At 42.0% G+C, this 18,076-nt stretch overlaps 1 protein-coding gene across 3 annotated transcripts in view; it reads left to right on the top strand.

Moving 5' to 3' along the window:
• The window catches only part of GRK3 (G protein-coupled receptor kinase 3), a 123,115-nt gene that overhangs the window by 77,915 nt on the left and 27,124 nt on the right, over window positions 1-18,076 (top strand). For 2 of the 3 annotated variants that reach the window (XM_030583010.1, XM_030583011.1), the window contains 3 exons: window positions 3,188-3,287; window positions 14,274-14,352; window positions 15,771-15,901. In XM_030583010.1, the coding sequence (XP_030438870.1) occupies window positions 3,188-3,287; window positions 14,274-14,352; window positions 15,771-15,901 (310 nt within the window). The remainder of the gene's footprint in view (window positions 1-3,187; window positions 3,288-14,273; window positions 14,353-15,770; window positions 15,902-18,076) is intronic. The other variant, XM_030583012.1, reaches the window with a different exon arrangement.

The following is an 18,076-nucleotide window of genomic DNA, read 5'->3' as shown; positions in this document are numbered from 1 at the left end:
CACTTGAAGCAGGGATCCTTCTTAGATGATTCCCGCCTATCTGAACAGAACATTCCTGATACCTGAGGTGCTGAGTATTTGTGTTTCCCTTGGGTTCAGTGGGAGCAGTGAGTGCTAAATACCTTTGAGATCCTGACTCTGAGCTATTAACAAGTGAAGGGTCCCTTGAAATGACTGTCATGTTTAATCTTTCTGCAGCGACTTTCACCTCAAGTATTTATTTCAATAATACTATTAATATCTTCATTCCTGTTGCAGTACTTTTGTGCGCATATTGATTTATTCTTTTTTAGTTTGAGATTTATAAAATGGGCCTGCCATGTAGTCTGTAGGCCATGCACAGAAATGTAAATGATATCCATCTCTTTTGGACAAAAGCCACGCTAAATAGGCTTCCACCTCAGAGATAGAGTTAGCACCTTTCCCCATTCGCTTTCTCTGAAGAAGCCTGAATCCCTAAACTAAGGAACTCAGAACCAATAAGGGAAGCAAAAGATGTTCCTCCCCTTTCTTCCCCCCTCTCCAGTTTCCCTGAAGCGCAGAGGCATGAGAATAGAGAAAGGTAATGGGGGTAGAAGCAGAAAAGTCAGCCAAACTTTTCCAAACCTGATGTAAAGCTTTAGGTTAGGTTCATCTTTTGGGTAGAGGTTTGGATTAGTTCTTACTTTATCCAAACCTGTTCACCCATCCCTAATCTTAATCCCATTCACTCTAGATGGCTGCCTCTGCTGCATTTATCTGTCTGCAAGGATTTTGAGAAGCCATCCTGCCAAGGTAAATGCCATTGGTGTTCCAATAACCCAGAAACAGACACCTGAGGCTGCTCCCAAAGCAGCTCCTCCAAGAGCAGTGTAAACAGAAGCCAACTTAGTGTTAAAAGCAGCGTATCTTAGAAGAGAACATAGTGGTGCTATATCAGAATGATGAAGTGAGATATTGACATCAACTAGCCGTATATGACCCCAGATCATTTACCACGGTCAGTAGCCCCAAGGGACAATTAAGGGCTAATGTTAAAAAGGCTGTGCTAGAAGTAATTTAAAAACTTCCTAACGTAGCACAGAAAGCAAGGACAAGAGCATCTGTGGTAAATACACATTCCTGGCTTAGAAATGTAAAATGCGTGTACTGCATACACATGACCCAGCTCTTCTGTATTCTCTGGAGTACTGATGGTATGTAGTGGTTGCAAAGCAGGGCTGCTTTGAGGCCTTCTGTCTGCACAGAGCATGCACACTCTGGATTGATTGTTAAACATTTACATTATGCTGCAACTTGTATGGCACTTCTATAAAGAATATTTTTAATGACATGCTGCTGGTTTGCCCTGAGAATTCTGGAGGAGCATTGAAGGGCCTGGGAGGTGGAGGGGCAGGGCAGTGACACTGTGCTTGAAGAAACTCATTTCTGGTAAGAGATACAACATATGATCTCCTAGCACAGATGCTGACAGACATATGGAGGAAAAGATGCAGGATCCCGTTCATGCCCTTGGTCCAGTTGACCATGTCTCTTTGGGGACATAGAACACTGTTGGATGTGCTAGCCAGACCCCTTTGTACTTAGAGAACTAGGGTCACCATTCTGCCTTGGTCATCTGGGGTGTGGGGGTTTTGGAATGAAGGGTCTCCCTACTTCTTCCCCCACTCTCTCTCAGCACACCTGAGCTGGATAAGCCAGAATCTAATCTCGTATATATAGTGAACCCACTTTTCAGAGATACCAGGTTTGCACAAACCTTGGGCATACAGGAGCTCCAGGCATATCAGGAGGTGTAACTGCCTTTTAGTTTATTGCAAAAGCTGCCTAAGCGTGTTGGGAATTGCTGAGTTGGCTGTGTGAGCATTTCTAAAGACAAACATCCTGAGCCTTTTACCTGTAGTGTCACTGACAGTTTTTAGCAGATTTCTATCAGATTCGTAGACTTGTTGGGATCCATGTCATTGTGCTCTTGTTATTCATTAAAACATTAAACACTCACGTTCCATGTCTAAAAATGCCATACAGTCATGATATACGGTAAGGGAAGATAAACACAAAGCCTTCTCTTGTATCTCTGACCATCTGTTATCTGTTGTGTAGTAGAAAACAAACCATTTTCCTTTTTTAAAAACTTGTCTGAACCTAGCAGGCCTCTTCTGGGTAAAGGTGAAAGCACGGATTCATATGGAATCAAAATAGGGTCCATGTAAACGTTCTTGTTAACTCATACTCCAAATATACTGCTGATATTTATCTAATCTGTGTTTTTATGATTCCTTGATCACGCTGGTGTCCGGATGCTGGCCACCTTAGACTTTGTTATTTAGATATCCTAGGAAAACCTCTCTGTTGGGAGATTGAAAATAATATGTTAATGCTCGGAAGATGTTGGAGTAGATCTCTAGGGGTTTGTTTACACTGTACTCTGAGGTGCAATTGCAGCTCATGCAGACATACTTGCTCTAGCTTTAGCCATGCCAGCGTTGCCAAAAATAGCACTGTAGGTGTGGTGGCACAGACTTCTGTGCAGGCCGTACAAACATGTACCTACTCTCAATGTTAGTCTGCTCTGAAGCCCGCACCCCTCCTCATCGATGCTGCTATTTTTATTCATGCAAGCCTGGGTAGAGTTAGCCCGGGTATGTTTCTCCAAACTGCAATCTCACCTTGGATTTCAGTATAGACATACCGTCTGTCTAGATGCTATTTTGAGACTTCTGATATAGATAGCAGTTTTCAGGTATCTAAAAGGGTGTCATCAGGAGGAGGGAGAAAACTTGTTCACCTTAGCCTCCAATGATAGAACAAGAAGCAATGGGCTTAAACTGCAGCAAGGGAGATTTAGGTTGGACATTAGGAAAAAGATCCTAACTGTCAGGGTAGTTAAACACTGGAATAGATTGCCTAGGGAAGTTGTGGAATCTCCATCTCTGGAGATATTTAAGAGTAGGTTAGATAAATGTCTATTAGTGATGGTCTAGACAGTATTTGATCCTGCCATGAGGGCAGGGGACTGGACTCTATGACCTCTCGAGATCCCTTCCAGTCCTAGAGTCTATGAATCTATGAGATTTAGGTCTTTAAAGTCTCTGCTCAATATACTGTAAATATATCTGTCTATATAGATGGCATGGATTGTTGGTGAAAAATATTGAGGGTGGGGGACCTTTTCCAATATGCTTTTCTGAATTATTAATATTTTCAGGTATGCAATGAAATGTTTAGATAAGAAGAGGATCAAGATGAAGCAAGGAGAAACATTAGCCTTAAATGAAAGAATTATGCTGTCGCTAGTCAGTACTGGCGTAAGTATCCTGGAATTTTTTTCTCATCTTCTATAATTCTTTTTTGTAAATAGTATCAAAAATACTGTGTAAAATACATATTCCAATAATTCATTCATGTATGGTGTAGGGGAAGTCAAAGCAGACATAAGGATAATGGTGTTAAGTGCCCAAAGATCAAAAACAAAAACAAAACCCGAAACCAAACAAAAATTAACTGATGATGATACCACCTAGTTCTTACATAGTGCTTTTCATCAGTAATTCTCAAAGTGCCTAACCATCTTTAATGTACTGAGCCTCTCCAAACGTTAAATTAGCTTGTCCAGTTTTTCTGTTATTGCTTACTTCTGTTGGTTTGGTCCTTTGGCCCTGGAAGTAGAATTAACTGCCAAGTTTACATAGGAAATTTGTTTATGTGATATTTAGATCAGTTTTAAATCAAAAACTTCACAAACGTTGTATATAAAAGGAAACATTTCTGGTATTTATTCTACAATTCTGGAGTCTCACAGCTCCTTCCATATAAGGAAACTTGAGTTATGTAGAAGAGACGTTCAAATGGAATCCACAGAATGAATGTTGCCCCAAGTGATTATAAAACAGTGTTCGAAATGGTAGAACCTGCAGAGTACAATAACCTCATTATATAAAGCCTAAAATCAGCTCTTGTCACCATGGTTACAGGGGATGTTGGTAGAAACGTTAATTTTGCTCATGGTGATTACTTTGTTCAAATGAGATTCACAGTTTACAGCTCAGTGTAAGCACATCCTCATGGCCCAGCCCAGTTAAAAAATGAAAAGGATTGCCCATAATTTTGTTATAGACTTATTGGATAATGTGTGTCTGTGCTGTCAAAATTATTACTACTGCTGCTTGGTAGGTATTAAAGAACTCCAAAACAAATACAGTAAAAGCTGTATTATCCGGCACTTTATCAACTGGAAAGCTCTATTAACTAGCATTTCTGATATCTCCCTATACAAATCTTTAATCTAGTAACTGGGACTAGTGTACTGCCCAGGAGGTTATGCAATTGCACATTCTGCACTCTACTTTTATGCAAAAGAGGCAGAAGACAAGTAAGTAAGTTGATATTAGGGATTTATTCAAAAAAGCAGCTTCCAGGGTGCGTCGTAGGGTCATTACAGATTCAGCCCAATCTCCTACACCTTCTACAGCTACAGTGATAATTGATGCTGATAATGATGACCCTGAGGCACTGCAAGATCCTGAAGTGCCTTCTGAATCATCAAAGATTCAATTATGTTCAGTACAGTTTTAGTGTTAAGTGTATTTTTAGTGCGCTTCCCATAGTGATATGTAGTGTCATAAGATAACCTACTGTATGGAAAACTTTACCTGTATATAGCTAAGTGCTTCAAAAAACTAACCACTCTGCAGTGTAGTACTACTACTGGATTGGTGAGTACCCGTACACTATTCTATACTTTATTCATTTTATTGTTTTCTAATTCTTTGAAAATTGGGATTCCATTGGTAAGTAGAACTCTTAGTTAACTGGAATTTTTGATTAACTGTCACCCCCCATTCACCCAACATGCTGGATAACAAAGCTTTTACTGGAAAAATTTGCTGTATTCTCAAAGAGAAGATATTCTGTATCTCAGTGCGATTACATACAATTGATTTTTGTCTCTGCATTCTCAGCAATGTTTAAGAACATTCATTTCTTGCTGAACCTTGTTATTATGACATGCTTAATGGTAATTTTTCTTTTAAATGCACACTGACTGTCTTCACCAATGGTCTATGGCTGTGCATGTGGACCATGTGGCGCCTGGGCTATCAGCCATGGAATCCACTCATGTAACAGGGTATCAGCATGGTCTGCCTCCCACCAGCAGCTTGAATGCTCTTCTAATTGTTTCTCTCTCTTGTCTCTGCAGCCTGTGGTGGTGATTTGGTGGGGTGGAGGGTATATTTCTCTAAGTGACAATCCCTTTCTCTCCACATGCCTTCATTCCACGTGTCCTATGTATTCATTCTTGCTCCTGTTTTTCTTCCTCACCTTGAGTCTTCTGTCCCCACAAATAGGGCTGCTCACATCAAGGAAATTTACAAGATGCAAAATGGGTCTCCGGTTTCAGAAGTACAGCTTGCTCCCAGGCACCTGATTTTGAGGTTGTTTGGCTCAGAGAGAGAGAGAGCCATCAAATCGCCCTATAAGCACAGGGCAAAACCAGTGATAGATACTGCTGAGAGGCACAGATAGAAGTGCCAGTCTACCCCAGGCAGACTTGTTCTCCCTGTTCCGCTAGAGTGACAGATTTTCCCCCTGAAGAACACAAGGAGCATTAGCCTCCATAAGTCCTCTTCCTCTGCAGCCCATGTAATGCCTGCACATGCTTTTCAGCTGCACAAGGTGTGTCTACATTGCAATTAAAAACTCATGGCTGGCCTGGACCAGCTGACTCGGGCTTGTGGGACTCGGGTTGTGGGGCTGTGTAATGTGGTGTAGACGTTTGGGCTTGGGCTGGAGCCTGGGTTCTAGGACCTTGTGAGGTGGGAGGATCCCAGAGCTTGGGCTGCAGCCCGAGCCTGAATGTCTACACCACAATTAAACAAAACTTAAACCTTAGCCCTGTGAGCCTGAGTCATCTGGCATGGGCCAACCACGGCTTTTAAATTGCCATGCAGACATACCCACAGTTCCACTGGCATGGCTTAGAATATTCCACCAGATGTCTTAAAGGCTGGGGGTGTGATTCCCAGCTTGTGCAGACGCTCTCATTGTGCCAAAATAGCTGTGTAGCTGCAGTAGCATGGGCAGCAGCAAGCAGCAGTCCAGGGTAACCACCTCATGGTTTCCAGGCAGGACGGTACTCGGGAATAAATGCAAAATAGAGAAAATCGATATGGTTCAAGGGCGGGGCGGGGTTAAAAAGCAAAAGCAGCTTCTTGTCGTCTTTCTCTCTGCTGTCTTCTTCTGCAGAAGTGCAAGAGCTCCTGACCATATGACCTTGAAAAATCTGACCCAGTTGATGGGGGAGATGTCCTTTTCTGAATATTTTGGTTTAGTAGCTAAAAACACAATTTCTTCCTAGAATTTGAGTCAGAAACCTGATGCCTGGACTGAAGGGCTGGGTTTCCCTCTGAACCTAGCTCGAGGAGATGTTCTCAGGGCAGAGTGGAACTCCCAGCATTGGATCAGAGGCGCATAGATGAGCCATGTGTTTTTACACGTTCGAGAAGGCCAACTATATCTTGTCCAAAATAGATACAGCTGTTGCAGCAGAGGCCAGAGTGACAGCCAGCAAAGAACACTTGGCTAGGAAGATTTTATATTTCATTTTTAATATCTCCATACAGATTTTTGGCACTCTTCACTGTTCCTCTCTGTACCCTTCATTTAGTGTATGTTTTAATCACATAAGCAGCAAAAATGACCAGGCAAATAATGTGTTGTAACTGCTGCTTTATTTGGTCACTGTTACCTTGTGTCCCCTCCAGATGTATTCGCCTATTTCTCATCTGATAATTAAATGGTGAGCTCTTTGGGGCAGGGATCATCTTTTTGTTATGTGTCTGTGTAGTACCTAACATGGTTGATCCTTGATCCCTGACTGGATCCTTATATGCTAATGAAATACAAATACTGGTGTTATAAAAGTTGCCGTTCAGAGTAGCCTGTTACAGAGACACCTTTTATTGCTTTAAAAGATATTTTCAGTATGGGATTTTATATGTCTTAGTCAGTGCCATGTCTTCAAAAATAAAATTTTCCACAAAACTGCTAATGATAGGATCTAATGCTTTGATATGACAAAAAAGTCCATGTACATCCTTAGATGAATGGCTAATGAAAGTTCACTTTTTGTATTAAGGATTAGCAACAGTTTCTGTAAGGTAGCTTCCTTTCAGTTCCTAGGAAGAGTTCTGTGAATTTGCTGCACACTTTCCCTTGTAACTGAGCAGGTTAATGCAGGAAAAAATATTGTGCCTTGGTTTGCTATTCTCTCTCTGCCCCACCAACACAGAACAAGTGGTTGACATAATTTTCTAGGTTGAAGTCAGAAGAGGAGAGAAAAAATTAATTCTTGTAGATATTAGGGCATTCTGAGTGCTCAAAATTAATTGCGCTTGTTTTGAAAATGGTAGGATAAGGTCATTCATAAAGGACTCTGTGATTGGAATATTAATTACCTTGAGCAGCACTTGTCTTTCCTGGTGGATAGGACATATGTGGTACACAGATAAATTGTGGCGCTGGAAGTTCATCTTAGAATCTCTTTAACTGTAAATCCAAAACCTTTATTAAGTGGATTCTTGGTCTAGAGAGAGAAAACGCAGGACTGTGCACTTTAACTCCTTTTATTACTTGCATTGCCACTCACTATCTGCATGACCTGAGGAAATCAATTCTTAATACATCTTGGTGCCTTGTTTTTTCTCATCTGTAAAATAAGTATAATACTGTACCTCAAAGAGGTTTTCTGAATCTGAAGGTTTAAAAAGTGCTCTGAGATCTTTAACAGGTGCTATGAAAGCGAAAAGTATTATAAGTCAGAAAACCATGCCCAGTATTTGAGTTGAAGAAGGGCTTGTACAAAAAACCTGTTAAAATTTTTTTGTTTCACAGTAGTAGATTTTCTACTAAAAAAATAGCAAATTGTCATCCAGATAGAATAGGTACTAGGTCAGTGGTCCCTCAGGTCTGTGTTAAAACACCATTACCTCCCTTAACTTTCCTTTTCTAATAAGAACAAACTACATTCCATTGTAGCTTATCTTATTACATTTTCAAATATATTGATTTTAATTACAACACAGAATACAAAGTATGCAGTTCTCACTTTATATTTATTTTGATTACAAGTATTCACACTGTAAAAAAACCCCAAAAGAAATAGTATTTTTCAGTTCACCTAATACAAATAATGGAGTGCAGTCTCTTTATCATGAAAGTTGAACTTACAAATGTAGAATTATGTAAAAAAAAACTGCATTCAAAAATAAAACAATGTGAAATTTTAAAGCCTGCAAGTCCATTCAGTCCTACTTCTTGTTCGCCAATCACTCAGACAAACAAGTTTGTTTACATTTTCAGGAGAAAATGCTGCCTGCTTCTTATTTAGAATGTCACCTGAAAGTGAGAACAGGTGTTCTCACAGCACTGTTGTAGCCGGCGTCACAAGATATTACATGCCAGATACTTTAAAGATTCATATGTCCCTTCATTCATCAACCACCATTCCAGGGCGCATGCATCCATGCTGATGACGCGTTCTGCTCAATAACAATGCAAAGCAGAGCGGACCGATGCATGTTCATTTTCATAATCAAAGTCAGATGCCACCAGCAGAAGATTGATTTTCTTTTTTGGTGGTTCAGGTTCTGTAGTTTCCGCGTCAGAGTGTTGCTCTTTTAAGACTTCTGAAAGCATGCTCCACACCCCATCCCGATCAGATTTTGGAAGGCACTTCAGATTCTTAAACCTTGTGTCGAGTGCTGTAGTTATCTTTAGAAATCTCACATTGGTACCTTCTTTGTGTTTTGTCAAATCTGCAGTGAAAGTGTTCCAGGTCATCATCCAAGACTGCTATAACATGAAATATATGGCAGAATGTGGGTAAAACAGAGCAGGGAACATACAATTCTTCCCCAGTCACAAATTTAATTAATGCATTATTTTTTTAATGAGCATCATCAGCATGGAAGCATGTCCTCTAGAATGGTGGCTGAAGCATGAAGGGGCATACAAATGTTTAGCATATCTGGCACGTAAATACCTTGTAATGCCAACTACCAAAGTGCCATGCAAATGCCTGTTCTCACTTTCTGGTTACATTGTAAATAAGAAGAGGGAATCATTATCTTGTGTAAATGGAAACAGACTTATTTGTCTTAGTGATTGGCTGAACAAGAAGTAGGACTGAGTGGACTTGTAAGCTCTGAAGTTTTACATTGGTTTGTTTTTGAGTTATGTAACAAAAATTCTGCATTGTAAGTTGCACTTTCACAACAAGGAGATTGCCCTACAGTAGTTGTATGAGGTGAATTGAAAAATACGATTTCTTTTGTTTATAGTGCAAGTATTTGTAATAAAAAATAAGATACCCTTTGATTTCAATTACAACACAGAATACAATATATATGAAAATGTAGGAAAACATCCAAAATATTTCTTTAAACCACCCTTTCATTAACTAGGAGACAATGCAGGCAGAAGCCCAGCAGCAGAGTGGGGGCTATCCAGGTTATTGCACCGAGTGTAGCATGTATGATTACCGGCCTTGTGGGCGGGTGGCGTATGTGTGAAGTCGGTGCAAGGAGCTCCTGGCCCTCAGAGACCACGTACGGACTTTGGAGGCCAGGGCGGCGGAACTGGAGGAGCTAAGAGAGGCAGAGAGGTATGTTGATGAGGCTTTCTGGCACACTGTAGAATTGTCCCACCTCCGCTCAGACAGACCCTGTGCTGTTGAGGAGGAAGAAAGAAAGGCCCAGGGAAGCAGAGCAGTCAATGGGAGCAGAGGGAAACCTTCCCATAGTTGGGACCCTGCTTCCAGATGGTGCTGGGGTTGCCTCTCGCACTGAGGTTACCTCCCGGGGGAGGGAACTCCAGTTGCTAGGAAAGGCAGGTGTTAGTAATGGGAGATTCGATCATTAGAAACATAGCTGGGTTTGTGATGACTGGGAGAACCGTATGGTGACTTGCCTGCCTGGTGCGAAGGTTGTGGATCTCTCGAGGCTTCTAGATAGACTTATGTGTAGTGCTGGGGAGGAGCTGGTGGTCGTGGCACATGTAGGTACCAATGACATAGGGAAGGGTAGAAGAGATGTCCTGGAAGCCAAATTTAGGCTGCTAGGGAAGAGACTGAAATCCAGGACCTCTATGGTGGCATTCTCAGAAATGCTTCCAATTCCACGCTCAGGGCCAGGTAGGCAGGCAGAGCTTCAGAGTCTCAATGCGTGGATGAGACAATGGTGTAGAGAGGAGGGTTTTACGTTCATTAGGAACTGGGGAAACTTTTGGGATGTGGGGAGCCTATACAGGAGAGATGGGCTCCACCTAAACCAGAGTGGAACCAGACCGCTGGCACTAAACATTAAAAAGGTTGTAGAGCAGTTTTTAAACTAGGAGATGGGGGAAAGCTGACTGCTGCAGAGGAGCATGTGGATTGGACAAAGACTTCTCTTAGGGGAGAGTCTGATGATAGGGAATCTCCAGGTTATAGTCAGGAACAGAAGATGAAAGAGGATAATGTAAGGGCCAGATCAAATGATAAACAGTCACATAAAAAAGAATCTGGCACATCAGAAAAGGGCAGACAAATAAAGAGGGACAAGTTTTTAAAGTGCTTGTACACAAATGCTAGAAGTCTAAATAATAAGATGGGTGAACTAGAGTGCCTTGTGATAAAGGAGGATATTGATATAATAGGCATCACAGAAACCTGGTGGAATGAGAGCAATCAGTGGGACACAATCATTCCGGGGTACAAAATATATCGGAAGGACAGAACAGGTCGTGCAGGGGGAGGAGTGGCACTATATGTGAAAGAAAATGTAGATTCAAATGAAGTAAAAATCTTAAGTGAATTCACATGTTCCACAGAATCACTGTGGATAGAAATTTCATGCTCTAATAAAAATATAACATTAGAGATCTATTATCGACCACCTGACCAGGACAGTAATAGTGATGATGAAATGCTAAGGGAAATTAGAGAGGCTATCAAAATTAAGAACCCAATAATAGTGGGGGATTTCAATTATCCCCATATTGACTGGGGATAATTCACCTTCAGGACGAAATGCAGAGATAAAATTTCTCGATACTTTAAATGACTGCTTCATGGAGCAGCTGGTACGGGAACCCACAAGGGGAGAGGCAACTGTAGATTTAATCCTGAGTGGAGTGCAGGAGCTGGTCCAAGAGGTAACTATAGCAGGACCGCTTGGAAATAGCGACCATAATACAATAGCATTCAACATCCCTGTGTGGGGAAGAACACCTCAACAGCCCAACACTGTGGCATTTAATTTCAAAAGAGGGTACTATACAAAAATGAGGGGGTTAGGTAAACAAAAGTTAAAAGGTACAGTGACTAAAGTGAAATCCCTGCAAGTTGTGTGGGCTCTTTTTAAAGACACCATAATAGAGGCCCAACTTCAATGTATACCCCAAATTAAGAAACACAGTAAAAGAACTAAAAAAGAGCCACTGTGGCTTAACAACCATGTAAAAGAAGCAGTGAGAGATAAAAAGACTTCCTTTAAAAAGTGAAAGTCAAATCCTTGTGAGGCAAATAGAAAGGAGCACAAACACTGCCAGCTTAAGTGCAAGAGTGTAATAAGAAAAGCCAAAGAGAAGTTTGAAGAACGGCTAGCCAAAAACTCCAAAGGTAATAACGAAATGTTTTTTAAGTACATCAGAAGCAGGAAGCCTGCTAAACAACCAGTGGGGCCCCTTGACGATTGAAATGCAAAAGGAGCGCTTAAAGACGATAAAATCATTGCGGATAAACTAAATGGATTCTTTGCTTCAGTCTTCACGGCTGAGGATGTTAGGGAGATTCCCAAACCTGAGCCGGCTTTTGTAGGTGACAAATCTGAGGAACTGTCACAGATTGAAGTGTCACTAGAGGAGGTTTTGGAATTAATTGATAAACTCAACATTAACAAGTCACCGAGACCAGATGGCATTCACCCAAGAGTTCTGAAAGAACTCAAATGTGAAGTTGCGGAACTATTAACTAAGGTTTGTAACTTGTCCTTTAAATCGGCTTCGGTACCCAATGACTGGAAATTAGCTAATGTAACGCCAATATTTAAAAAGGGCTCTAGAGGTGATCCCAGCAATTACAGACCAGTAAGTCTAACTTCAGTACCGGGCAAATTAGTCGAAACAATAGTAAAGAATAAAATTGTCAGACACATAGAAAAACATAAACTGTTGAGCAATAGCCAACATGGTTTCTGTAAAAGGAAATCATGTCTTACTAATCTATTAGAGTTCTTTGAAGGGGTCAACAAACATGTGGACAAGGGGGATCCAGCGGACATAGTGTACTTAGATTTCCAGAAAGCCTTTGACAAGGTCCCTCACCAAAGGCTCTTACATAAATTAAGCTGTCATGGGATAAAAGGGAAGATCCTTTCATGGACTGAGAACTGGTTAAAAGACAGGGAATAAAGGGAAGGAATTAATGGTAAATTCTCAGAATGAAGAGGGGTAACTAGTGGTGTTCCCCAATGGTCAGTCCTAGGACCAATCCTATTCAATTTATTCATAAATGATCTGGAGAAAGGAGTAAACAGTGAGGTGGCAAAGTTTGCAGATGATACTAAACTACTCAAGATAGTTAAGACCAAAGCAGATTGTGAAGAACTTCAAAAAGATCTCACAAAACTAAGTGATTGGGCAACAAAATGGCAAATGAAACTTAATGTGGATAAATGTAAAGTAATGCACATTGAAAAAAATAGCCCCAACTATACATACAATATGATGGGGGCTAATTTAGCTACAACGAGTCAGGAAAAAGATCTTGGTGTCATCGGGGATAGTTCTCTGAAGATGTCCACGCAGTGCGCAGAGGCGGTCCAAAAAGCAAACAGGATGTTAGGAATCATTAAAAAGGGAATAGAGAATAAGACTGAGAATACATTATTGCCCTTATATAAATCCATGGTACACCCACATCTCGAATACTGTGTACAGATGTGGTCTCCTCACCTCAAAAAAGATATTCTAGCACTAGAAAAGGTTCAGAAAAGGGCAACTAAAATGATTAGGGGTTTGGAGAGGATCCCATACGAGGAAAGATTAAAGAGGCTAGGCCTCTTCAGCTTGGAAAAGAGGAGACTAAGGGGAAATATGATAGAGGTATATAAAATCATGAGTGATGTGGAGAAAGTGGATAAGGAAGTTATTTACTTATTCCCACAATACAAGAACAAGGGGTCACCAAATGAAATTAATTGGTAGCAGGTTTAAAACAAATAAAAGGAAGTTCTTCTTCACACAGCGCACAGTCAATTTGTGAAACTCCTTACCTGAGGAGGTTGTGAAGGCTGGGACTAAAACAATGTTTAAAAGGGAACTGGATAAATTCATGTTGGCTAAGTCCATAAATGGCTATTAGCCAGGAAGGGTAAAGAATGGTGTCCCTAGCCTATGTTCATCAGAGGATGGAGATGGATGGCAGAAGAGAGATCACTTGATCATTGCCTGTTAGCTTCACTTCCTCTGGGGCACCTGGCATTGGCCACTGTCGGTACACAGATACTGGGCTAGATGGACCTTTGGTCTGACCCGGTACGGCCGTTCTTATGTTCTTAATACATTTCAATTGGTATTCTGTTGTTTAACCGTACAATTAAAACTCTGATTAATCGCAGCTCAGTCGACCTAGTTCCTAGTTGTTGTAAGGCAACTGGGGAGCTGAGGGAAGTTTTACATGACCACCAGAGGGCACCAAAATTCTAAATTGCCTGCTCTTTATGATTGTCAGAGCAGCCCAGTTGACTGGATTGAATTTCATCAATGTATAGAAACTTAATTTGCATGTAAGGATAAAATTACCTGTTCTAATTATCAGAATTTCCCATACGAATTCATTCCTGTAATCTCAGTCTCCCACCCTTCTTTTCCATTCCCAAAGGGACCCTACTGGTTACTTCCTAGGCTCTTGCATAGTTTACGAGCTTTAACATATTTTTTGTAATTATAAGGCTAGTGGGAACATAGGTCACATTTCCTCCTTCTGTAGAAATGTTGGAACGTGATCTGTGAGAGTGCTTCTTGGGGATGCAAATCTTCAGAAGAGAATTGTGTCAGTAGTTGCAGTGTTTGATTTCCTATGTTCATTTTGTATATTTGTTTTGAAAACAAGAAAATATTAGCATTTGCCAAACTGCATATAGAGTACATCAAAGTGTAGAGATAGAAAACAGAAATCATTTTAGAAGATATCTTAATGTAACAAGGGCACTGCATATCATATGAGGTAAACTCTTCATTGATTTCCTTTACAGGACTGCCCTTTTATAGTATGTATGACCTATGCCTTCCACACCCCTGACAAACTCTGCTTCATCCTGGACCTGATGAATGGTAAGCAAAGTTGATGAAAGGAACCGTTCTGGTAACGGTGAAGGATACGACAGGGCTCACGGAGAGCTTGATAGAAGAGGGGAAGAAGGAAGGTGAAGAACCAGAGAAAACCCTGAGATTGTGAGCCTGTGAGAAATGGGAGGACAGTGGAGAAATAGAAGGGAAGAAATGGAAAAGGTTTAGAAAGAGATTGACAGTGTCTAATTTAGATAACTTTCAGATGTTCAGGAGAGAGATTTTAGAGGCAGCCATAGATAGAAGAGGAGAGAAGAGGGAGAGGTAGGTTGGGAAATTCTGGAAATAAAGGTGGCAGTTGATAAGGTCGTCTTGAGATAGCATGCAGGAAGATTGGATGTAGAACTCAAGGATGACAACAGAGAACATGGGGAGGCACCCAAGAAAATAATGAAGGAACCGTCAGCAAAGCAGGAGAATGAGGAAAGCAGAGTCATGGAATTTTTAGAATAAAGGTGAAGTTGAGACACAAAGTGATCCACAGTGTCCAGGGCAGAAGATCTTGCAAGTTAGTGGTACCTGACGTTCCTTAGCAGTTTGGGGGACTACTTTTTGACCCTGATCCTGTAGTGAGATGCCTTCAGTTGCTAGGGTGCACCGTGGCACGTTGCTCTGTAATTTAAGGATCAGATCATGTAAACAATTAAGAATGTCTGTAACTGTATGCATATGAGTAATCTCATTGAAGTAAAAATGGTAGTTGATTATTCAGATTGCCCTAAAAATTATTTTGGGACAGTTCTCTGGCCTATGTTACACAGGAGGTCAGACTAGATGATCACAGTTGGCCCTTCTGGCCTTGCAATCTGTGATTCTGTGAAAGTAGTTCCGGCTCATTATTTTAAATCTGTAGTTCGATCATGAACAGTTCTATACAATTATTCATCATCTTGTAGTTGTGATAAGTCACCTTGTGTTGTGTCTGTTCCCTGACTGGATGAATCTGCAAGCTCTTCCAGCATGAATATTTCCATGTGCAAATCGAGAATTTAATTTCTTTGCAAACCCACGGATGTGACTTGGAAATTCACTGCACGTGACACTTAATTTCTGGAGTGTTCACTGAAAGCTGTCACTAAAGAGGAGCAAACATGAGTGATATGAATTCATGTTTAAAATGAAGTGATATTTGCTCTTTATTTGTAGAGTATCTACTTGGATTTATTAATTTCTTGGATTATTGCCAACATGTACGCTCAGATGCATGAAAGCCTCCCCTGCAAGTGCCTGAGTATGTGAATCCAAGCTCCTTCCTGTCACACAAGTCGACGGAACCTACAAATTAGTAAACGTTTATCTTCCTCCTTACATAGCTCTGTATAGTACAGCTTTCCACCTGCCAATGTAACGGGACTTTACTGTTCCCGTTTTTATGAATTACATCCCAGTTTTTCTAATTCTAGGAGGAGATTTGCACTACCACCTCTCACAGCACGGGGTGTTTTCTGAGAAGGAGATGAGGTTTTATGCTACTGAAATCATCCTAGGCTTAGAACACATGCACAATCGATTTGTTGTATACAGAGACTTGAAGGTAACCATTTTATTTATGCAGCCAGTTGTAGGGTAGTGATGAACAACCTAGGTAGGGTTACCATATGTCTGTATTTTCCTGGACATGTCTGGGTTTTTAGTTGTTAATCGCCATCCAGGAGAATTTTTTAAATATATAAAAACGTCTGGAAAATACGGACATATGATAACTCTACCCACTGCCCCTCTCTCCTCTTGGGGTGTAGCTTGCTGCAGCCTGCAGATTGCAACCTCCTCTCCCCCCCAGTGCTGCTGCAGCCCCAAGGCTAGGAGTGGTGACATCTCTGCAGCCAGCTGCGGGTGCAGGGGACCCGCGGCTGCTTCTCCCTCCTCCGAGCATCTCCTGCGGCTCTGGCAGATCCTCAGTCTTCCCCCTACACCTGGCCGTGCCAGGAGCCCCCCCGCCAGTGGTCCGTGCAGCCGGGGCTGCCTTCTCCTGCCCCCCCCCCCCCACCCGAGGAGCCGCTGGCTGGGGGGAAGGTCCCAGCACACAGGAAAGTTTCTTGGCGCATGGCGGTGGCTCCCAGGAGCCTGAACTTCTTCCCCCTCTGCCAGGAAGGGCCCACGCTGTAGCATCTCCTGCAGCCGCCCAGCCTGAGCTGCCGCAGCCTTGCTGGGCCCAACTGGGAGCGGGGTGAAGGCCCCCAAGGCTGGGGGCAAGGCCTGGGCCGTGCACGCAGCACCTCTCTGCTCCAGCCCAGCCAGAAAGGGAACCCGCTGCTGGGATGCAGCCTCGCAGGTGGGAGTGTGTTGGGGCTGGGATGCCCAGCTTGGGGGCAGGCCCAGGGCCTGAAGCAACTTCCCATCCCCTCAGCTCTGGCTGCTGCTGCACGGGGGAAGCGCCCGGCTGGGGGTGTATGGGCTAGAGAGCGGCAGGAGCCGGGCAAGTTGGAGCCCAGGGAGGAGGTGGCTGTTTCGGGTGGCTGGGAGGAACTGTGAGGAGGGGGAATGTGGCGCGCTCAGGGGAGGAGGCGGGGCCAGGGTGGGGATTTGGGGAAGGGATTGGAATGGGGGTGGGGAAGGGGTGGAGTTGGGGTGGAGTGGGGGGCTTGTGGAGTGTCCTCTTTTTCCAGTGTTCAAATATGGTAACCCTAAACCTAGGGAATATAAGAAACTTAATGAAAACCCTTTTTGTATCCAGAATCATTTCTGTCACCAAATGTTGGGAGAATGTTGATTACTTCTTTCAAAGTTTGTTTTGAATTTTCTAATAACTGTTTCACATAAATGACTGTAATGCATTACAATAAAGAGTAAGTTTCGGTTATGTATCAACCATATCAGAACTTCTGATAGAAAGGAAAAGAAGAGAAATCACAAGAAGAAAGGCACATGGTCAGTAGAGCCCTGCACAGATACATAATGTGTATCTGCATCCAATCCGTGATCTGCTAACGTGATATAAAGCGGATAACCACAGATTTGCAGGGCTCTAATGGTCAGCCTCGAGGGAATATGTTTGTTTGTTTGGGGAGGGGAGGTGGGGAATTGCCTGAATACCAGCTTATAGTACAAACGTGTCTTAAGGGGATAGAATGGAATCAAAAATAGCCTATTTACAGTTTGAGAGGCAGAGGACGAACAAAAGGCCCTATGCATTACTTAAGTCTTTAGGCCCTTGTCTTTGTACCTTGGAGTGAATTTCACCTTAAAGTTATAACTTGAGATTTAATTAGTAATTAAGAAAAGAGAAAGAAAGAGTCCTGTGGCACCTTATAGACTAACAGATGTATTGGAGCATAAGCTTAAGCTATTGTGGGTGAATACCCACTTCATCAGATGCATGCGTCTAACGAAGTGGGTATTCACCCACAAAAGCTCATGCTCCAATACACCTGTTAGTCTATAAGGTGCCACAGGACTCTTTGTTGCTTTTTACAGATCCAGACTAACACAGCTACCCCTCTGACACTAAGAAAAGAGAGTAATAGGTTAGACACCAGAAAGAACTTTTTCACCCAGAGATTTATTACTATGTAGTATAGGGTATCCGGTGATATTGTGGAAGCTGATAGTGTAAGAGAGTTAAAGCTTAATATGATGTGTACTTAAGGAATAATTTCACTAGAGAATACCTGCAGAAAAGAAGAGGTTCCCACTGAATTAGCATTTCGTGGATCAGGTGACCTATTGTCCTTCCCATTTGAAAACTTGTATATTTTAATTCTAATTCTGA

Source organism: Gopherus evgoodei, chromosome 13 (assembly GCF_007399415.2).
Source record: "Gopherus evgoodei ecotype Sinaloan lineage chromosome 13, rGopEvg1_v1.p, whole genome shotgun sequence".
Taxonomy (NCBI): Eukaryota; Metazoa; Chordata; order Testudines; family Testudinidae; genus Gopherus; species Gopherus evgoodei.
This window is presented reverse-complemented; position numbering and strand designations above follow the sequence as displayed.